We start from the raw sequence: 24,095 nt of genomic DNA, 5'->3' as shown, positions 1-24,095 counted from the left end.
CCTTGAGCAAAGAAAGGGATACAAAGCAAGGTACCAGGATATGGAGTCTACCTATCCTTAAATTTTACTGCCTGTCTGGCTGTCACCTTCCAGTCCTGAGTCATAGACTCAAATGGGAATTACCAGGAGACATTCATGATTCAATGTTCTTTCAATTTGCAGAGCACTGATACCCTAGCTAGGAACAAATGAAAACCTCTCCTTGAATATACTCCTTGAAAACAATTCCTTCTCCCCTTATCTCTCGTTCTTTCTGGTAACAAAAATCTTCCATTTTGTACAGCTCTTCAGAGCTCCTTTCTATTTGTTAGATGGGATACTTCCCGGTTTATAAAGTCAATGAGACAGAATCTGCCACTAAATAAATAACTACCTAGCAAAAAATCCTAGACTCCCTGACCAAGGTTATTCTTGACAAGAGGCTAATAGGATAGCTCTTGACTGACCTTTAACTGAAAAAGGAGGTGTCTCTGCTGTGGCCAATACCCCTTGCAGCACCTGCATTAATACTTCTGGGAAAACTGAAATTTTGCTATTTAAGATTACTGGGCAAGCCACTTGGCTTAAGAAAACAACTACTTCAATGGGGGTCTTTCTTTGACTTATTTGTTTTATTTTTTTGTTTGTTTGTTTTAGACCTTGGTGACCATGGCTTTGAAGTAAACCCTAAATGTTGTGAACTATCCTATTTGTAATTATCATAGTAGTTTCTGTGGCAAGTAGTATTTTTGAAAAAGCTATAAATACATGGTTGTAGCTGCTAACCACCCAGCAAATGATCTAAGATTGGAATGTCAGAAAAAGAATGAACAGCAGGAAGAACAACTTAAAAAATGTGAACGTGAAGTCTTGACCTATGAATATCACAAAGAATCGGCAAATATATATATATATATCATCTGTGAATGTCACATAGAGGATCAATTAAAACTACAATAACTACAGAGTGATTCTGATCAAAAGGGAGAAATGGTTGAAAAGGAGACAGAAGGCCCAAAATGGAGTACCTTGTGCTAAGCCCCACTTAAAACCTAACCTAATTGCACTTTCTGCATCTCCTAAAAGTGTAACTAGAATTTCCTGGTCAGCACTAATGAGGTAACCTGCCTGACCTCCCACCTCCCAGAGGAAGGTTAACCTCCCTGCCTGAAACAATTCCTTCTCCCCTTATCTCTCGTTCTTTCTGGTAACAAAAATCTTCCATTTTGTACAGCTCTTCAGAGCTCCTTTCTATTTGTTAGATGGACTACTTCTCGGTTTATGACTAGTCTTATAAAGTCACTGAGACAGACCTTTAACATTACCTGGCTTAATTTCTATTTTTTAACAATATACAGAGAAAGAAGTTAATTTCCACCTGGAGGAGTACTGGTGGAATTTCCCAGAAGAAAATGGAGGAGATGGACATTTCACATAGTGGAACATATAGTAAAACAAAAAGGTGCAGAAGAACAAGGTTTGTTGGAAAATCGGAGTAGAATATTGTTCTGTGGTACTGAGAAAAAGAATGTTGGGCCTCCCTGGTGGGGCAAGGGGTTAAGACGCAACCTATGAAGCTATCCGCAGCCACTGCAGCATGAGTTCTGTCCCCAACCAGGAAGCAAACCACATGGCAAAGCAGACCTCTCCTGTCTAGACCGCTGCTCCCTTCAGCAGTGTATTTCAGACAATCTGCCTGTTCTGTTCCCCACTCTGTCTCTGGTGAATCCTCTCATCCCCCACATCTCTGGCCTGTACCCCAGTTCTTGTATGCATAAATAAATAAATCTTTAAAAAAAAAAAGAATGTTGGCATTGTATTTTGATATATTAAAATAGTATTAATTTGGTGGTTTTGAATCTGGTCTTGATACTTGATCTTACTTGATACTTACTTGACTCTTAGTTGACACTTTGTAGAAATTCCCTTCCTACCCTCCCTCCCTCATCCTCCAGGGCAAAATTCAAGAAAACCAAAGTTTAGTCCTCAAAAGAGGTAGGTCCCAAATGAAAAGACAGAAGGATCACGAATAGGTTAGTAAATTATTAATTTAAAAAATTACCTGTTTTTATGAGAAGGTTATTGAAAAATAGTTCTGTTTTCACTCTTAGTTCTATTATCACCATAATACAATCAAACTTGTTTAGCCCAAGGGACCCAAAGGGTGTTCCATAGACTAGCAGCATTGGAAAGCAACTTCTTGGGCTCCAAGTCTCTCTCTCTGAAGGGGGTGGGGAGGGGAAGATCTCCAGATGATTCTTTTGCATATTATAGGTGGAAAAGCACTAGCCTAACCAACTCAAAATTTCCAAGAGTCTTTCATTAGCAGTTTTAATTGTTACTGATATTGTTTGCAAAAATAATGAGTGAATAGATTGGGGTCAAAGCCGCTAAGCCCCAGGCTTGCAATGACAAGTCATGGTAAAACATTTGAATGACCACTGGCCTCATGCTTGAATGATCTCTTCCTGGATTACCTACTTACCCTTCAAAACACCTCCCCTTTGAAGCCTCCTGAGCCCCAACTGGCCACTCATCTACATAGAACTGATCTCTTTTTGTTCATCACTCAAGATGTCTTGAATGCATCTTCATTTCTGCACCTGTCCTTTCGCTGTGTAAGGTTTGGTCTATGTGAACTCTGAGGACAGAGACCCCGAGGCACTCCTCTGGGTATCCAAGGACTGAGATTGGCTCACAGAAGCCAAATTATGGATGTGGGGAGGGCACATTCAGCTGGGGACTCAGAGGAGAGACAGCCTGACAGATTGAATGTGTGGAGTGAAAGAAAAATAGATGTCCAAGGATGATACTAACATATTTTGGCCTAAGCTACTAGAAGGATGACATTGTTATTAACTGAGATAGCGGAGACTGATGAAGGAGCAGCTTTTATGGGGAAGACACAGAAAATTCGTATTTGGACACCTACACTCTGACAGGCCTCTTAGAAATCCACACAGAAATATCTCCAGGCAACAGGAGGCACATGCAGTGTTTGGGAAGAAGATCAGGCATACCATATTCAATATAGTATTTAGTATGCATGTGAGATATACCCGTATTTCTATATTTAGAAGTTCAGCCATTTATTTCTCCACCAGCTGCAGAGGAAAGGGAAGGCCACTCTCCCTTTAGGAGCTTCCCTGCCACCTTCAAGGGAAGCAGCTCTCCTCACAAGTCCGTCCAGCTTCCCGCCTCCTCCCTTCTCTGGCCGGCCCCTCCCACCACCACGGCCAATTCTTTCTCAACGCAGCGGGGCCTCAGACCTCCGCGGGGTCACCTTTCACCTTCACAACTTCTCAAGTAACCCGGCAGACCCTGGAAACTGAGGTGCTTCCGAGCCGAGGCAGGCAGCGGAGAGGAAGACCGCGCAGAACGCAGAGTTCAGAGCGCGCAGCTCGCTTGGCCCAGCTGCCCCTGGCCCGGGAAGAGAATGTGCCAGAACCTAAAAACGGCTTTCATGAGTGCCCACATCCCTCCGCGAAATGCGAGTCCTCACCCACAAAAAGTTGCAGAAGCGACAAGATCAGATAGAAGCAGATTCGACATGCAATTTCAAGCTCGAAGAGAAAAATATAGTATAATGGCATCTGTGAGGCCCTCCTTGCCTTACACGATCCATGAGCTCACCCGCGAGGAGGGACATCAAGTATGGGTCTAACAGTCTGAAGTGTCTGATGATGTTTAGAAATAGGAGGGGGTTGATTTTTGTAAAGGATAAAGTGAAACCACACTAAAACATCAAAAAATACTAGTATTTATATAAAAACTAAGGTTTTTAAATTAAAATACAGTGTGAACCTTTTCTGACATGCCTACGATATATTAAATAGAAGCAGTCAAATCCTGGCTAGCCCATTAGTTTTGAATTTAATTTTCATTTTGAACACAGTGAGTATATCCAAAGATATTGAACAAAGTGAAACTCGAGACCATTTTATTCATGCTGTCTTTTATGAGGATTGGAAACCATGCTTAGGAAGGTTGTCAAGTAGGTATGAGATAAAGATTTTCATTCTGAAATCCATCCATCCTATCACACTACTATTACACTACATAGGGAACACCCCAACCCAAACTGCACATGTTCTCAGTGCTTAATTTTATTTATTTTTTCCCCAAAGATTTATTTATTTATGCATACAAGAGCTGGGGTACAGGCCAGAGATGTGGGGGGTGAGAGAACCCACCAGAGACAGAGTGGGGAGCAGAACAGGCAGGCTGACTGAAATACACTGCTGAGGGGGACAGCTGGCGAGACAGGAGAGGTCTGCCTAGCCATGTGGGTCACCTCCCTGGCTGGGGATTGAACTCGTGCTGCAGTGGCTGCAAACACCTCCATAAGCTGTGCCCTAACGCCTTGTGCCACCAGGGAGTCCCACAGTGCTTAATTTTAAAACTCTCTTTAGCCCTTAAATGTCCTTGTCCAGAAAAAGTAGAACCCAATAAAAATACAATATTTTGTAATGCAGAGATCATCAATTTTACACTTCAGAAGAGAGGAAGGAATTCCAGGATGCCTGTGTTGGAGGTCAGGACGCTACAATTAATGAGGCCAAGAAGACCAACAATCTGAGTGTGTGCACTTGCCCCAGGGCAGAAGTAGAAAAGATTAAATTTGCTTGCATTAGTCATGCCTTCATAATTTTGCTGTGTCAATTTAAAATGGTATAAAATCAAGTATTCCTGCTTGAATATAGATGCATACAGTAATTAAGGATTTTCAGGAGGAACATATTTAATGTAGAGACTCCAAGCTTCTTTGTGGATTTTGAAGTGTGCTGGACCCATAGATGTATAAAGAAACACAACCATAAATTTATTTAACTCCATGGTGTTTATAAAAGTGTTATCAAACTTTTCTTCCCCTCCATGTATTGGTAAATATGGTGACTAAGCATATTTTTTTCTGCTAAAGCTTCACTGAAAGTTACCACTTTATCATTCTTTGATAATTTAAAATGAATAGAACCATTGAGTAAAAATGAATGCGGGAGCGAATTTTGGATAAGAAGCAGTTTTTTTGTTTGAAACTAGGTACGCATCCACACTGGTTGTAAGCATAATAGCACATTTGTTCACTGCCTCATCCTTGGCACTTAACACAGTGCCTGGCACACAACCAATGCTTGTGGAATGAATTAGTGTCCATAATCACACTTGGAAGTATATACTTCACATATGAAAAATAAATGCACTGGTGCTTTCCATATATCTGAAATCATTTACCAAGATATGCATTACTGTGCCTCATAATTATGAGATTACTAAAACCAGTTTTACCTTAGCAAATGCCCAGGAAAGTCAAATCTAGAAAATTTCACAACTGCAGAAAAAATTGGAAATGGCTCAATAAAGTGCAATTCTCCAGGCACTGTATGAACAGCAACAAGAGCATTAAAAATGGGTGAAAATTAACCATGTAAATCAGTTTCCTAGGAGAGTGAATGAGAACTCCATTTAGTTTAGTTGTCTGGTAGGTGTAGTTGGGAAGCCATGTTAACATAAGAAGCTGGTTGGACAGATACCAATTCTATAGAGAAGTCCCAATAGCTGGAACTTAGTTTCACAGAGTACCACAAATGGCCCATTTCCTTGGAGCTTGCAAAGGGCCTCTTGAGAGCTATCTCTAATCTAAGTCTCAGCCCCCCATCCTTCATATATCTCTCCTTACCAACTTCTTTTCCAAAGGGCTCAGTCCTTACTAACTTAAGTTGGATGCAAATAAAACACAATTTTAAAAGTGAAAGGAACTGTATCTATAGACTGCTATCTTTTTGAAAATCAAAATAAACTGACATCCAGAAAGGTGAATGATATGCTTGCATTGGAACACAGGTCAGCAGATTCCTAGTCACAGGTTCCTAGTCACTATATTGCTGTTGAAAGATTTCCAATTTATCTCAGAAAGTTTCTGCAAGCCTAGCTATTTTTCTGTCCCCCTTCGCAACAAAATTGCTTAACTCTGTATTTAATCTTGTTTTAATTCCACCTCCATTCTTTACTATTTTATCTTCCTTCCTGATCTGGTGTTAAACCATAAGTGTTTCAAAAGCATCTTTCAAAATCCTCTGTTAGCCTTTCTTTACAGGTGTTCAATATCCTGATCCCTGAACTTGCTTTGACATCTCTGGCTTTCTAAGCTTTTGTTGCTTGCTACATACTTAAAATGATTAGAAAGTCAGAGCTGAAAGAAATACTTCAGGGTAGCTTTTCCCAAACTGGGGTCTATGAAACAGCAGTTTGAGGAGATAATTTGCACCAAGAACAAAGTGAAGGATCCTGTGCTCCTGTGCTTAACTAAGCTTAGAAAATGTTATGTATCGATTCACATCACATTCACAGTGCACACCAGCTTTTTAAAGACACTGCCAAGTCCCAGTAGTAAATGAGAAATTTATTTAACTCTGCTTAATCTTTAATCTTTTTACACCTATTCACTTTCCTTGAAATTGTTTTGGGAAACCCTTTCCTAGTTCAGACCTCTGTTTTACAAATCAAAATTAATCTACATTTGAATGATTTACCAAGGTCCTGCTCTTATTTTGAGACAGGAGCCCAGTTTTAATTCAACGCCTAGTCTAGTGCCTCTTCTTAAGTATAACTTCTCTCTTCTCCTGGATACAATTCTTTCTGGTGTTCAACACCTCCAATACCCATCCCTTTGTCCCTGGACGAACTGCAAGTTCGTAGTGTACACCTGTAGGGAGGTGAGGAGGGCCAATGCTTGACCTGATTATTTCTGTTTGATATATGTATTCTAATCAGGGCATAGGGCTACACTGGGTTTCCTCTAGTTACACAACATCTATGCAACAATAAATACTGGAACAGGAGCATGCACATCCATCCTAAGGGTCTTTCTCAGAGAGGTTCCAGGGAAGGAGAAGAACACATGCAGAAAAAAGGTATCTTAGAAGTTGTTTGAGGGTGAGACTGTCCCAGTGGGAGTCATAGTGTTTAGGTGAAAGGGTGGGTAAACCTGTGGCTCTCCAAAATTTTGGTGTATATGTTAAATTGCCCTTCCTTCCTCTCCCTGCTTCCTTTTCATGTTCTCCCAGTTTTCCAGTTGATTCTAGAGACTCTACTATGCCAAGAATCAAGATCTCCTCTTTGTTTTCCTTGGGGGAAGAAGAGCTAGGAGTACCATGAAGGAATTTTAAGAAAGTAGAAAACATGCTTTGCACAGAACTGCTTGCTGCCTTGCTCTTTTTTTTTTTTTTTTTTTTTTAAAGATTTACTTATTTATCCATACAAGAGCTGGGGTATAAGCCAGAGGTGTGGTGGGCGAGAGGATTCACCAGAGACAGTGGGGAACAGAACAGGCAGATTGACCAAAGTACACTGCTGAGGGGAGCAGCGGGCCAGTCAGGAGAGGTCTGCTGCACCATGTTTGTAGCTCCCTGGCTGGGGATCGAACTCCTGCTTCATAGGTTGCGTCTTAACCCCTTGAGCCACCAGGGAGGCCCTGCTTGCTGCCTTTCTGTTTGGGCATTTCCAGCACAATTGTAAACAGGAGAAACAAGGCCCTGAATAAAGAAGATGCTGCTGCTCTCCTCAGGTGATTGTGTGAAGACACTAGGCCGCCCTGGTGGGCGAGTAGTTAAGTCTCAGCTCTATCACTGCTATGGCTTGAGTTCAATCCCCCGCCGGGGCTTTAACCCACGTATGGTACAGCAGACCTCTCCTGTCTTGCCTGCTGCTCTAAGTCTCTGGTTCTCAAGATGGTTGTTTGAATATCATATCCTATTTTTTCATACCAAGAATAGACATAATTGACAGTGTTCTATCCTCAAACCTGGACAATATTAAACAAAATGAAGGCCAAAAATTATAAGTATTTGATTGGTGGGGGACTTGTATGCTTCACATTTTAAATTATGATTATGCACAGAAGAGGTTTAATTGCAAAGCAATGGACATGGGGATTCTGGGAAATCTGGAGGGATCTGTGGGTCCTCTCGAAGACTGCAAAAGCTGATTTCATTTCCCTTTAAAGCAGACATGTTTCCTTCTTCTTGATTTGAGTACAGTCTTCTTGTCAAGATAATTATGGTCTTTTTCAGGGGATCACAAAAAAAATGGAGACAGAGTTTAATCTCTCAGAGAAAATTACCTTGGTTAGAGTGAGGAGAAAAATTAAAAGAGAAATATGCGAAAGACAATGTAATATAATATGATAATACAGCATAAGAATGAAAGAAAGCCCCAGTTGCCTGAATGCAGCACATGCCCCTGCCACCCCCACCACCAGGGAGGCAAGAAGTGGCTATTACCACTGGGTTTTACAAAAGGCGCTTAATATTGAGCACAGGGTCACTGTCCTTCTCCTCGAGGTTGACAGATATGTTAAACTCTTGGTGGTGACCCATAGGCGCTCTGGATGCACAGGGCACCAAGCAGGAATGGAGCTAACACACACTGAAAACCAAAGTAACTTAACCCTTGCAAAGAAGTGTGGAGTTCAGATGTGTGACCCACAGCTACCACCGACTAAAGTATATTTTTATAGTTGCTTTCAGAGACCTTAGTTCACACTTTCGTATACCTATAATGGAGACAAAATCTTCCTTCCTTGAGGATGAATTTCTTTTCTGGAAAAACCAATGTTCCTCTAGATAACAAAGTGTGTGATGAAGCTGAGGATCACAAACAAGGAGATATTATAATGAGAAGAATATTTCTGGGCACCTTATGGCTTAGAATGGAATTTCTAAAAGATTCTCTAGACATGTTCTGAGTTCTAGCAATGACATTCTCATTAGATTAAATGTTGGAAGATATTTGGAGGAAAAGACACTATGTTTACAAGGTCCTGTAAACATTCCCCTCCTCTGGGTAGTGTAATAGATTGGAAAGACCTTGGGATTGAATTAAAAGATCAGGTTGGCGTCTCAGTCAGTTACCAGTTTTTGGAGTTTTGCAAAAATATTTAACCTCTCGTGTTTTGTTTTTTTAAAATGAAAGTTTATTTAAATGTAAGAATACAGTGTGAGCGTAGACTGTTTACTTATTTACTTATATGGTTTATTACTCTTTCTCCAGAATACAGCGGATACAAAGTAGATATGCAATAAAGTCAGTGAAGGAATGAACAAGATTTCTAATTCAACAGTTTCAAAGAAATGTCAACTAAAAAGGTATGTAATCGATTAAATTAATGTGTTCTCAAAAATCAATTCTTTTTAGGTGCAATGGATATGTATCTGAACAGAGGAGATGAGAACAGAACTGAAGCCTGATCCAGGTTCAATAAAGGATGAATCATTTCTTAGGGTGACAGTGTTTTAATACCAGTAACAATTAAGTCTGTGGTAAAGTAATTTTATAATTGGAAGAGGAAGTTTTAAAGTAAAGTGTGGTAGATATAGTGAAAAATATCAATTACAATAGTTCATGCTGGAAAAAGTATAGCATATCTGGAATTCCCTTATATTTCTATTAACCATATAAATAGGAAGATAACTTGGAAATAAGAAATAAGACCTGCAGAACTGTTTATGCTCTCTGATCCAAGTATTTCTAATTTGGAAGAAGCTTTGGAGAAAAACTAAAAGCGAAAAAGGTCACCTAAACAGATATAATCACTGTAACATTGCATATAATAGCAAATAATGAAACAGCCTGCATTTCTGGTAGTAGGGGAACAGTGGGTCTTCCCTGGTGGTGCAAGGGGTTAAGATGCAACCTATGAAGGTATCCGCAGCCTCTGCAGCACAAATTCGATCCCCGGCCAGGGAGCTGACCCAACATGGTGCAGCAGAACTCTCGTCTTGCCTGCTGTTCCCCTCAGCAGTGTATTTCAGTAGATCTCCCTGTTCTGCTCCCTACACTGTCTTCTGGTGAATCCTCTCACCCCTTGCATCTCTGGCCTGCGCCCAAGCTATTGTATATAAATATTGTAAATAAATAAATAAATCTTAAAAAAAAAGTAGCATACATTCTATGATGCATCCACTAAAAAGAGAAGGACTAGTGTGTGATAATAATTTGGTAGCTTCTCCTGATATAAGTAAAATAAGTTGTACATAAAACTATGAACAGTATGATAGCATTTGATAAAGGTAAGACAGCATATACACAAAGAGAGAAACTGAAAGGAAATATAGCAAAATGCAAAAAGCAGGAGAATTTCCAATAATAGATGGAAACCTACACTTCAGTTCTCTATATCTTTAGGAGAGTGTATACTATGTAAACATGAGCAAGACAGACAAGTTACACAGGCAAAGGTGTGTATGGGGAAGTGGTACATGAGGATGTGAGTAAGTAAAGGGTGTGTTGGGGCAGAAGGTACATTTCAGGGGTGGAGAATGTTCCTTAAGTTTTATAATCCCTGTCTGTCATGAATATCTTAAATTTTTTTTCCCATAGAAGCATAATTCCTTCAGTACATTAGATGACTGAATTATTTTTTATATACCCAAAGAGGTATTTATTTATTTATTTTTTTAAGGCTAGGGTAAGGGTTAGAGTTAGGGTTCATCCTTCACTGCCCACCTCAAAAAACCCCTCCTCTGTCACACCCTCACTCACTCCTCACAGTTTAAATTACGTTTGATACTTTCTAGAGCTTGGTTCAGTCTTTTGCTACTTGGTGTATTGCCACTATCAGTTTCTAAATACACCTTCTTCATCTTTGTTTCATGACTCTAGCATCCTGTCTCCTATATAATTAGTGCTCAGTGTAATTGTTGAGTGAATAAATATATTGCTGATTATGTTTTTTTTTTTTTCCTTGTTGCTTCTAATAGGCTCCTATTTTCTGGAAAAGCAGGCAGTTTATCCCTTATCATTTTCCTGCTTAAACCCTTCATGTAGAGAGAACGGAAATCCAGGGTATAGACAGACACATTCTGCTGGCTGGTCCTACAGATAATGTCTTATTTGAGAAATGGGATGTGTGGGGAAACTCCCTGTCAAGATATTATCACCAATGCTCTTTACCATAGAAGCTCTTGAACTAGAAGGAATTATGCTCAGTGATATTAGCCAGAAGGAAAAAGAAAAATATCAGATGGTTTCACTTATAGCAGGAATATAAGGGAAACAAGTAAGACATCAGTGTAAAAATAACAGTACAAAACACAACAAAGCAAAAACAGAAATAATAATAAATCAGAGACATCCTGCAGGGGAGAGAAGGGAGAGGGATCAGAGGGAGGGAGGGAGGAGCACAGGGAACTGAGGTGATGGTGCACGGGTGCATTGGTGAAGGAAACTCTATGGGGACTACACCTGAGGGGGTGGAGGGAAGCAAATATTGTTTAAAAATGCACAATGATGTAAAAAAATAAAAAATAATAATAATTATAAAAAAAGAAGCTATCCAGGAACAGTGGTTCACTTGCCATTGATTCAGTCAGCAAATATGTGTTTACTTTGTGCCAGGTACTTTTAGGATTTATCTCAAGTAAGATACCACAGCTGCCAACAGCTCATTGTGTTTCAGACTTTAAACAAAGAATGTCTTTCTGAAACACTGTGTGGGGACAAAACAAGAAAAATTGACTTAAAGAAGTTGTGTTAAAGAAGTTTGAGACCAAATAGAAATTGTATATATACACATATATATGTAAAATGGCTAGAACAGTGTAAGTTAGTGATGTGATGATGATACTGATGATTCATATATCCAGTTAGAACATCATTAAACTAAGCCATGTGTTCCAAAACATTAACCAGAGGAAGAAGCTGGTAGTTCATGCTATTATCAAGCATAGGGCTAAGGATTTTACATATACAATCACATCTAATACCATGTAACAAGCCTTGAGGAAGGCACTGTCATTACCTCATTTTTGTAGATAAAGGAATTCTTGGAGTGCTTCAGGAGCTCACCCAACAGGTGCTAAAACTAAGATTTTAATCCTAGTAGCTGTAGCTAGTAGGGGTTCAGGTGTATAGATATAAATCTATAAAGAAATCCATAGGCCTGAGAGTAAATAGCAGATTAACAAGAATAATGGTGAAAACAAAATAATATACAAAACAGTATGTTAGTATAAAATGCCAAAAGTCAGAGCTGGACTAGAATTATTTTTTATGTGCAGGTACTATGATGAGTGTGTTACATATATGTGCTCTAATGTATGATGATGACAGTTTTACATTCAATCTTCACAAGCATATTACGCCACATGTATTGTAACCACTTGCCAGAAAGGAAACAAACTCCCAGTTAAATATGCTGTTCAATATCACACAGTTAATCTAGCCTAGAGCCTGGGTTTGAACAAAGACCTTCATAATCTCAAAATCCATTCTCGATTTTAATCACTATGAAAATTTCCCCCCAAGTTTGGAAAATATACCATCATGAGGGTTCTTTATATTCAATTAAATTTTCTCTTTGAGATTCAAAATGCACATTAGTATAGTACGAATTATGAAATGGTTTACAGTTTAGAAAGAAATCCTGATGAACACTGTTTAGCTCAGCATTTACCAATCTTACTTAACTGTGCAACCCTTTTAAATGTGTTACACATATTAAAATCTTCCAGGACTAAAATTTATAAATAAAAATATAAATTAGTAAATACATCCCTTCCCTGCATGATGCTGTCTTAATGTGGATTACAAAACTAATAATAAGAGATTTCAGAGTAGTAAGGGTGGAGTAGGACTAAATGACTATAACAGGAAGTTGTGGATGTAGATGAAATAACTATGGAGTTCAGTGGATTTGTTATACCACCAGCCTCACTAGGCAGCCACATGTCTCTGAACTGGTTCCTTAACCTCATTGGGCTATTACTTCCTTTCTTGAAATAACAGAACTTTGACTACTATTTCCATAATAAGGATCCCTTATTAAGCAGATACCAGTCAGCAATCTTAAAAATAAATCATCTTCTAATAGCAAAAGAACTGATTTGCCTTGCTAAGAAAGTCAAGGAATTAGGGATTACTGCTGCTCTGGATTTGCTTCTCAATGACAAAGAATTATGCCATGAAATCAAAGTGGTTGAAATCTTGGAACACAGTGATCTTAAACAGCTTTGCACTTTAATAAAGTAGACTTCAGAATGATAAAATAAAATGTAATCTAAGTGCCAGGGCAGGGACACTATTATGGGACAAGCAGCACAAAAAAGAGACCCTCAAGTTAATTTCTCAGGGGGCATTCTTCAATGATCCCTTCAAGAGGAAAAAGTAGAATGATATCAAATGAATGTAGGGATTCACCAGTCACTTTTTAAGAAGAGGGCCTGTACTTATAGGCAAAACTTAACTAGAAACAGGAAGATAATTCTTTAAAAAATATATATTCTGAAAAAATATTATGAGGAAGTTAGAAACCCCAAAACTGAGGCGTGCACAAAAATAAGAGCTTGCCAAAGGAAACAAAATGCTATTTAGGGTTAAGGTCAATGTCATAAGCACATACTCCATCTGGGGGGAGATGGAGTAACATAGCAGACTGAAAGAAAGCAGAACCATATATTCTGTTTGCCATTTTCATTAATGATCTTCAAACAAACAAACAAAACAAAAAACAAATATAACACAGTAAGGGAATGTTATGTCTGATAGGTAATATTTAGTTTGGTGGGGAGGTTGTACAAATGGAAATATAAACATGAGAAATAAAGAAGGCCACGAAAAATGGAGAAGAATATAGAGATAGTATATAGAGAAGAGAGGCTTTAAGACTGGGGAGAAAGGGGAAATTTTTGTTTATTTTTTTAAAGATTTATTTTATTTATTTATGCATACAACATGTGGGGTGTTGGCCAGAGGTCTGGGGGGTGAGAGGATTCACCAGAGACAGTGGGGAGCAGAATAGGCAGATCTACTGAAATACACTGCTGAGGGTAGCAGCTGGCAAGGCAGGAGGATCCAACGCATGCTTCAGTGGCTGCAGATAGCTTCATAGGGCTGACACTTAACCCCTTGCACCACCAGGGAGGCCCCAGGGGAAGTTTTTAAAAGAGATGATTTTTGAGTAGGTGTTAAAGATGTGTTGGATGTAAGCCAGAGTAAAAGAGTGGGAGGACATTTAATGCAGAGAAGACAACAGGAGAAGAGGGGTCAAACACAAATGTGTAAACTGTCATGGGACTGGTAGTCAGTTACTGTGAGCATTCTACACCCATGGCCAAGGCCACAGGGACCTGTTAGCAAGACAGCACCAACTGGGCTGATCCACCTGGGATGACGTCCATTTCTGGTCAGCCTCCCATCAGCAACAGCATGAGATTGTTCTAAAACACAGATTTTTTTAAAAAAAGATTTATTTATTTATGTATACAAGAGCTGGGGTACAGGCCAGACGTGTAAAACACAGATTTGACTTTGTGATTTCCCTGCTAAAAATCTTTCAGTGGCTCTCAATGGTCCACAGTGTCCTTCATTACCCAGCCTGTGCTGCTTCTCTACCTCGTCTCGCTGACTTTTGAGTTTTAAACCACTGTTAGCTCCTTGGTCCTACCATGTTTGCCTTTGGAACTTTCTGGCTTGAAAGCCCTTTCCACCCTTTTCCTCCCCTCTCTTCTCTTCCCCCCACCTTCTTCACTCAGCTTGCCTCTGTGGGAAGCAATCTAGCACAATGGTTACACCCTTGAACTCAAAGATAACAAACTGTGTTATCTTTTTTTCCCTTAATTTTTATTGAAGTAACATTGGTTTAAAATATTATATAGGGGCCTCCCTGGTGAGGTAGATGGTTGAGCACAGCACTGTGAAGCTGCAGTGCCAATTTGATCCCTGCCAGCCGCAGAGCAGCCCACATGGAGAGCACACCTCTCCTGTCTCGCCTGCTGCTCACCTCAGCAGTATCTTAAGTCCGTCTGCCTGTTCTGCTCCCCACTCTGTCTCTGGTGAATCCTCTCACCCTCCCGCACATCTGGCCTATACCCCGGTTCTTGTATAAATAAAAAATAAATCTTAAAAAAAATTATATAGGTTATAGGTGAATAGCATTGTAATTCAACATCTCTATATGCTATATTACAAGGTAAGGCATGAAAGCTGTGTTTTCATGAGGACGTTACTTTTTTTTTTTTATCTTAGTTTACTCCTTTGTAAGAAAAGGAAAATAATAATAGCTACCTTATAGAATTAGAGTGTTGATTTGATGAGTTGCATGCAAAGCACACAGCACAGTATCTGGTACAGAGTAAGCGCCACTACAGCAGGTCCTCAGATAACATTATTTGTTCAGCAATATTTCATTATATTTCATTATAATGTTGATGTGAAAAATAATTCCAGCTGATGTTGAATGAAATGGTGTTATGATGTTATTCAGGCCCTGCTTTCCTTATATCTTATTTGCTTAAAGTTGCAGTTTCTAAGAACCTATGGATAATGATGTTGAGGACACACTTTTAAATGCTTCATAGATGTTAGTAATCACCCAAGTTTGATAACTCTGGATTAGGTACCACTTGTGAAAGGAAACAGCCCCTGATGCTTAGGTCTATATTACATATCCATTTTAAGGCACCTGCAACAGCCCATAAATGTCTCTCTCACTGCAGTGTACATGCTGTAACTGTCAGTAAGTTTATTATCTCCCTTCACTGGACTATAAACTCAAGATTAGTGTGTGTGTTATTGATTTTGTCTCACCAGCTCTTACTTAGCATTGATGTTTAGTTAATATTTGTTGAGAAAATGATGATTTCCAAGTGGTATGATTTTAATTTTATTTTAGAAACACTGAGACAGAGATCATTAAAGTTTCATAATATGACACATTTTAGATTAGGTAAAAAATACAACTAGGTTTGTCACTTGGAAACTCAATTACATAGTTTTAAATTCATTATAAACACAAAATGGAGAAGAAAATAAGTGTTAGTTCCCACATTTCATTTTGCAGTAAAAGTAAATATATGCTCACTATTTTAAAAGGAGCAACTGGGCATTAATAGAACACTTAGGAATTATTATTGCACTTTCTCACCTCACAGAAATGTCTTCAGATCAAGCTCAAGTTACATGTTTGAAATAGAATGCTCCATTAAAACACATTCATAATGATGGCATTTCTGTACTTATGGCTATATTTTTTGAGTTCTAGGGGAAAACAGCAAAACTATAAAATAAGTATTGTCTTACACGCCTGATAGGGAAATCATTCTGGCCTTATGTTTGACTGAATCCACCAAGCACTGCTGTCAACAGGTACCTAGTCAGATTGTTCACCTATCAGAATTAATGCTGATTAAATGTTGCCCCAGAGGCTTTTCTTAAATTTGAAATTTCTGCAGCCAGGTAGTTAAAAAGAATCCTGTTGAAATCAGCTAAAACTGCTATGATCGGTGAAATCTGTAAGTTACATGACAAAATATGTACCACATCAAGCCTGTAAGGCAGTAGATAAAACTTGCTTTTCATACTGATGTTTTAAAGTTTAACTTACCTAACAATATTAAACATTCCATTTCATGAATGGTTATGAAAAAGGTTAGCTAGTTGGAGTTCTGGGTGGTGTTCAGTTGGGCTATCATTTGAACCATGCCCACACATCCTGCACATTATGCACAGAAAATTCAGGTGAGGTCACTTTAGCTTGTACAGGCTGAAAAATCTTGCTTAACTAGTCCAAAAGCACTGACATCCATAAAATATAGGACAATCATTCAGCAGAAGCACCAATTTCCACCTCTCTTTTACATAATCTCATCAAGAGGATACATAGTTTAAGAACAAGTAAATTTAAATGATCAAGGTAAAACAAGCTAAGCTCTTGCTCTGAATTCTGCTGAGATGCAATTATTACCTATAGTCACTATCTTTTTCACTCCCATAAATGGTACATAACTTCTCCTTTCTATAAAATTCTGAATTATACCTTTTCTACAATTCCTGTCAGCTCCTACTTTTTTCATAGCTGATATTAACATGGCTTCTCTTATTCTGCAAGGCTGTAGATTTTTTTTTGAAAGGTTTATTTTTATTTATGCATCCAACAACTGGGGTGTAGACAAGAGGTGTGTGTGTGTGGTGGTGGGGGTGCGGTTTGACAGGATTCAACAGAGACAGTGGGGAGCCTAATAGACAGATCTACTGAAATACACTGCTGAGGGGAACAGAGGGCAGGACAGGAGAGGTCTGCTGTGCATGTGGGTTAACTCTCTGGCTAGTGTCTGCTGATAACTTGATAGCACTGACTTTAACCCCTTGCCACCAGGAAGGCCCCAGCCTGTAGATTCTTTTAAATCACTTGAGAACCTTTTCACAACCTTACATAGTAGGCTTTCAACCTGTGTTATTTTGCCACTGTGATAACTCTGTCGAGGGATCCAGGATGCCATTTTTCGTAGTCTTTTTTCCCATAGAACAATTACTAAAATATTAATCGCATTGATAGTGTATGTACATCAATTCATCTTTACAGTAAAAAAACTTACTACAAAAACTTAACTATAAACAATAGTTTTTAAAAATAATTTATTATTACATGTTCTTTGTAGAAAAACTGTGATATAAAAATTGAAGATGTAGAAATAAAGTTGAAGATATATTCTTATGGCCTTGAAAGAAATTTCTATATTTTAAATTATATTGTTCTGCTTTTTCTATATGTGTATAGGTATATAGATATGTACAGTTGTATGTTTTGATGTATAGATTTTTAAATGGGATAATGGTTTATGTGTTGTTTTATAGCATTTTCCCACCTAATATACAGTACAAATCTTTTTTTTTTTCCCTTAGGTCATTAAGCATGATTTTACAATCTACATCTTTGACTGCCCGGTGTTTCTAAATATGGGTTTACCACATTTTACTTACCCTTTTACAGATCTCTACAATCTCTAATAGAGGTTGCTGAATGTTTTTCCATATTTCTTAGAAATGGGGATGCCTTTGAATTAAATAAGATTTTTGATCCTGTAATGTGTTTTCATCTTTATAACTACAGTTTTACCTTTATCCATAATTACTTATTCATCCAGAAGGATTGCTGGGTCAAAAAATAAACTTGCATGTGGTTTCTGATGCATATTGCTAAAGTATCCTTTGAAAATGTTCTGATAATTTACATTTTTTCCAGCAGTGTATACTTCTCAATATGTTTACCTTAACAGGGAATTTTATTCTTTAATATTTTTGCTTGCATTGCATTTTGAAATCAGTATTTAGAAACTCCCCAAATTCCCTTCTTTTGTTCTTTAACTTTCTGTTGTCCAACTTTCTATCTATCATTCTATCTCCACTGCCCTTCCCAGAACTACTTTTGTTTGTACTTTTCCACTGCTCAAGTCTTACGATGGCTTTGTTATAACACCAAATTTCCCTAGTTAGTATTTTATCCCCTAAGACTCTTAGAGCCAAGTATTCAACCAACTAATCTGATAAACTAAACAATGATAATGTAAAGGGACTCATTCCCAGCAACATGTATGGTAAAATTTGAGCGGTTTAAGGAAAATATAAAATCTATATTTACAATGCATTATAGTTAACTTATAAAATAGTGTTTTTCTCAACTTTTGCTGGGGTTTATTTTTTTTTAAATACTAATGCCTGAGACTTTGTTATATTGTCTCAACAAAGTTAAAGCAATCACAAGTATTTTCCCCACAATCCATAGAGGACATTTGAGACAACTCTTAAAAAATAACTATAACAAATTCCAGGCATTTAAACACACACAGCAACCTTACAATGTAACTATTAGTCAAATTAGAGGGAAAACTGAGGATCAGAGTAACTATTAGTACATTAGAGGGAAAACTGAGGATCAGAGGTTAGGACTAACGACCTAGCCTCACAACCAGTGAGGTTGGCTGGGATGGGATTCACTGGGACATGAATTGAACAGTCATGCTCTTATTCACTTACAATATTACAATATTAAGCCACACTGTCTTTTCCTCAGGACAATGCAAAGTGACACTGTTAAGTTGCCTTTGTGGGTAGAAGATGCTTCCATGTGGTATGAATGATCCTTCTGATACTGCCCACTTCAGAAGACAAATGATGAGGGCCACATCTGTGCAAACCCACTCTCAAGCCACAGTACTGGGTGAGGATACTTTGTTATTTCATCTATCTCTGTAACCTGTCCTTACTTTAGCAATCCCCAAAGCAAACAGTGGGCACATCCAGTGGAGGATCACAGGATCCAAAGTCTTTGGGTTGGTAGGCCTCCCTGGTGGCCTAGGGGTTAGGCCTCAGCGCTATCACCTCTATGGCCTGAGTTCGATCCCTGGCCAGGAAGCTGACCCAGTTTGATGCAGCAGACCTTTCTTGTGTCTCCCGCTGTCTCCCTTAGCAGTGTCTTTCAGTAAATTCAACTGTTCTGCTCCCCACTCTGTCTCTGGTGAATCCTCTCACCCCCCACACCTCTGGCCTACACCCCAGTTCTTCTATGCAAAAATAAATAAATAAATCTTAAAATAAAAAAAAGCCTTTGGGTTGGCAAGCTAATTAGGGAAGATAAGCTTTTTTCCAAACCTGGCTTTTCTCAAATAATTTGTGATGGGGAAGACTCCTGTGGTGACCTGAAAACTAGGAATTATCTTTGTGGCCAACATAACAGTTTGATATTTTGTTTTGTTTTTCTTTTTGTAAGCCATTTTTGTTAGTCATTATTTTTTGTTAGTCATTATTCTTCTTATTGTAGCAGGCCATTTAGCCATCCAGGCAGATACCATTGTACCCCAGGGTGTCTGAAGAGTGTTAATCCCAAATTACATAATATTTGGAGAAAGAGAGGGATTACCATACTTCCCACATGAAGACTGCCTTTCTTGGAATCCATACTAGAGAAGGGGGTGTCCATTCTTCTACCATGTCAATATTAGAAAGCAAGGGGGCTGGGGGTGTCCAGCTTCATAGACCCTTCCTGAGAGACAGCAGGGAACTTGAAGGTAGAAAATGTAGCTGGACTCAGGAATAGTAAATCTCTACTAGGAATACTGATAGGACAAAAAGACCATGTAATTCTACAATCAAAATGGATAAGGAAAAGGAACAATCCTCCAGAAAAATTTATGATCTTTTTACATTCCCTATAGTCATTCTTGAAAAACAACCAAAAAGAGGAGTTTACAAAACAAGCTCAAGTTAAAATTCAAGGTGGAAGGAAGAGAGGAAAGTTGGTTTTGGAGGAAGGCTAGAGTCTAGGGAGAGCAGGCTTCTCAGAAATATTGTTCAGTGATAAAGCTCAGTCTAGGCTGCAGGCTGTAGTTTAGATTTTAGATTCCCTGGCACTAAAAACAATGTTACTCACCATGGAATAAGCCAGAGAGAGTTATATTTTTCTGTGTGTGGGAGAAAAAAAATACACAGCCAAGACACAGTAGAGAGAAATGTTACCCTGCCAGGGTATACTGGTTCAGGCAAAGGTTATCTCTTTGGTGGCCAAGGACATAAAATAAAAGCTGCAGGGCAAGCAGAAAACAAACGCATCATGCAAATGACGGCGACTGCCTCTCCTCCAACCAACCAGGCCTGCTGGCCTCCTTTCTGGGACTGAACTTGCAAGTGCCAGGCATGAAATGGGAGGTCTGCGCGGTTCCTCAAGTGTTTAGAGGCGTCCAGCCTATGCCCCTGGGAGTGGAGGGTCACAGGACGTTGGGAGATGGCCCGCGCACGCCCAAGCTTTTACGGTGGCTGCACTGCCCGGAACGAGAGCCTGTTTTTCCCAGCGCCTTCCTAAAACATTTAACTCACTCTCTGCCGGCCCCCAGAAGGAGAAAGAAAATGGGGGTTGGGAGAGGGGTGGTTTATAAAATGCAGAAAGATTTTTCTTTTGACATTGCAAACCAAGAAAGAGGGGGGGTATTTAGAATGGACGATGGGTTAAACAGTTGTCAGATTCTACCCAAGTAGTTCACCTTCTCTGTCACCAGCACAAACCCGGAGACGCAGATCTAGCCCTATGTTAGCAAGGAGAATGCGACACCCTGAAAATGTCAGATGGAGGCACCTTAAAATGCGATCGCGTCATTGCATTAGAAAAATATACATTCTCTTGGGAAATAGTCCGGAAATTTTGTTTTCCCCTTGAACTAGTGCTTAAGAAGAGGGAGAAGAGAATCAGCGCTGGGCTGCGTCTCACCACTTGCTGTGCGCTCCGGAAAGTCGCGTCCAGCAGCATCAGCTTCCAGGGATCCGACACGGAGCCGGGCAGGGGGATGTAGACGTAATAGGCGACCAGGGCCACCAGGGCGGTGAGCAGAACACAGGACGACCTCATCCTCCACCAGCTTGGCTCGCCCGCGGATCGACGAGGAGGAAAGGGCGAAGCCAAAGACCTCCAGCAAGTTTCAGCAAGGGCCAGCTGCTCATTCACCGGTTTCTTATGGGCCCAAGAGCCAATCAGAGGCGGTGTCGGGAGGAAGTGGGCGCGCGAAGCGCCTCCTCTTCTATGTCCTTGCAAATTGTTGTAGACACTTGAGGTTTGAGAATGCGCTGGGGCTGCTCCCGGCGCAGCACAGCGGACTCTGGAGGACACAGGTCTGTATTGCACGTCTCTGACCGTGGGCTCCCTCTTGAAGGTTCTCAGACGGAACCCCGAAATAGTTTCAGTGTTGGAGCCATTCTGACTCAAAATGGAGATAGCGTGGAAGCTATTGAAAACCCATGGCCTTCTAAAGTTAGACTTACAGTGGGACGTAAATGCTAGCTGCTGTGTGGTGTAAGGAGATAACAAATCTTACAGCTCAGGGAATGAGAAGCCTGTAATACCTCCAGCTCATACTTCATGGTTTCCAAATCCCATTGTGCAATAAAAGGAACCGCAGCTCTGTCACATCTTCTTGCAAAAAGACTGACTCCAAGGTTGGAATATGTCAAGTACAAGATAGAAGATAAGGAATTATGGGGACCGGTCCGAAGGACACAGGCTGCTGCTTAGAAGTCTACCAATGTCTAAAGCTGGAATAATTTTAGTATTAAAATGAATAATACATATGTAATAAATAACAAATATATAATAATACTCATACTGTTATATAATATACAATAAAATAAATTTATAATAGATAACAATGGATTATAAACCATTGAATAACATAAGCAAGCTGTGTTAGACAGTCTAGTAGCTTAGTTTATAGTTCTCAGATTATTTCTAATCACCCATAAAGAGTAGAAGTTAATATGCATCTAGGAGTCTATATTAATATAAATGAATAAATAAATAGGAAATAGCACCTGAAAAATAAACTTTCAGTGGATCAAATGTAGTAGAAAAAGCAATTGTATCCAGATTTCCTGTTGTAGATGTGGAGAATGTGGATAATAATAGGAGAGAACTTCACCAACAGAACTACAACCAGAGATACTAGAAGGAAAGTTTTGGAATTATTGTTTCAAAAAGGTGATAAGCAAACCATTGCAAATGTATTAACTGAGGCCTTAAAACACCTGATATATGTAATTTTTCATTCTTAACATAGCAATTTAAATTCAATCTGACCCAAAGAAGTGAAATAATAAAAAATTTGGGACTGGGGAGGAGATTATTAGGAGCAAGTTGGTTGGGTTCCTCATCAAAGCTGGAGGAAAGCATTTATATGAAGAATACAATTCAATGGTGTTCAAGCATTGAAGTTTGAGATCATTGTTTTGTATCTCTTTGTAGTAGTGGCTACTCTTTCCTGGTAACTACTGGTATAGTATTTCCAAATATATCTATGTATATATATGAATAAGTACATATTAGCTTCTAATCTTTGTGGGTGATTAGAAATAACCCCAGAGCCATAAACCAAGCTACTAGATTGGTTAACATAACAAGCTCATAGGTAATCCATAAAACAATAAAGTTTTACTTTAATGTTTTATTTCTGGACTTTGTTTTCTTAAAATCATAGATCTTAGAACTGATGACAAAACAAACAACAAAATGGCCACACCAACAAACCCATCCTTCCATCCTTGTCAGGAGTCATAAATTCAGTTTTACATAAGCTCATTGAGGGCCAGCTTCTCCTTTTCCCTTAGTTTGTAAATGATGGAAACAACATTTACTTCTCCTGTCTCCCAATGCAATGGAGCTTCCTGGAGGCTGAAGGGAGAAAAGAAAAAGGAACAAGAAACCATGATAATTCTCAGTGCTTCTTCAGTAGATGAGTGTTTTGAAAAAAAAAAAAAAAGAGACTAATTTGAAGTAAGCCTATAGATCTTCATCATTTGATCATTTGTACTCAGTACCTCATTTATTTGACAAGTATGGCTGGCTCACATTAGGAAATAGGGATTGGGGCCAGGTATTTTTTATTTAATGTGCTTGGTGGTAGTGTTGGTGTAAGGAAGGTATGGAAGTGAGATGCAAAGAATAAAGAAATGGCCTCCCTGGTGGTGCAAGGGGTTAAGCACAGCACTGTGAAGCTATCCTCAGCCTCTGCAGCACGAGTTCGATCCCTGGCCAGCAGAGAGCTGCCCATATGGCACAGCAGACCTCTCCCGTCGCACCCACTGCTCTCCTCGGTAGTGTATTTCAGTCAGTCTGCCTATTCCATTCCCCACTCTGTCTCTGGTGAATCCTCTCACTGCCCCCACACATCTGGCCTGTACCCAGTTCTTGTATGCATAAATAAATCTTTAAAAAAAAAAAACAAGGAATAAAGAAACAAATGATTTATAGCTAAAACGCCTGGAGCACTTACCAGTTAGGTTAGCACTCTGAATGTATTAACTTATTTATTCTTCACAGTTCCATGAAGTAGGTGTTATTATTGTCCTGAAAACAGATGTATTGAAAGGCAAAGTGCTTTGGTCAAGTCACCCAGCTAAATAAAAGTATAGTTGGCCTACAGCGTCTGGCCCTCATGCTCACATGCCTTATCACTCAGCTCTGCTTTTAAGTGATTATTTCCTTGAGAAAATAGAACAGGGGAGTATGACCCCTTGTGGCTGGTTGCTACTTTAAACTGGATGATGAAGGGGACCTCTTTAAGGAGATGCCATCTGAAGTGAGACCTGCGTAACCAAAGGAACAGTCATGCAGGAATCTAGAGACTGAAGGAACAAATGCAGAGGCTCCAAGGTGCCCAAAAGATCAAGGAACAGAAAGAGTGGTAGCCAGCAGTTGTGTGCAAGGATTGGTGGTAGAGATACAGTCAGAGAGGTTGCAAAGGTGTGGGAGGATCCCTTAGAATCATGTAGGTCATGATAAGGAATTTGAACATTTGGTGCAATAC

General features: G+C 39.3%; 1 protein-coding gene across 2 annotated transcripts in view; it reads right to left on the bottom strand.

Moving 5' to 3' along the window:
* NCEH1 (neutral cholesterol ester hydrolase 1) overlaps positions 1-21,163 on the bottom strand; it is a gene marked incomplete at its 5' end in the record, with an annotated part of 59,860 nt that extends 38,697 nt beyond the window's left edge. Inside the window, one exon of one of the 2 annotated variants that reach the window (XM_084231934.1) lies at positions 21,011-21,163. In XM_084231934.1, coding sequence (XP_084088060.1) covers positions 21,011-21,148 — 138 coding nt within the window. The remainder of the gene's footprint in view (positions 1-21,010) is intronic. The other variant, XM_084231935.1, reaches the window with a different exon arrangement.
* Positions 21,164-24,095: the final 2,932 nt, after the last annotated feature.

Source organism: Talpa europaea (assembly GCF_964194135.1).
Source record: "Talpa europaea genome assembly, chromosome: 4".
Taxonomy (NCBI): Eukaryota; Metazoa; Chordata; class Mammalia; order Eulipotyphla; family Talpidae; genus Talpa; species Talpa europaea.
The sequence above is the reverse complement of the archived record's forward strand: the minus strand, read 5'-3'. Positions and strand labels throughout refer to the sequence as shown.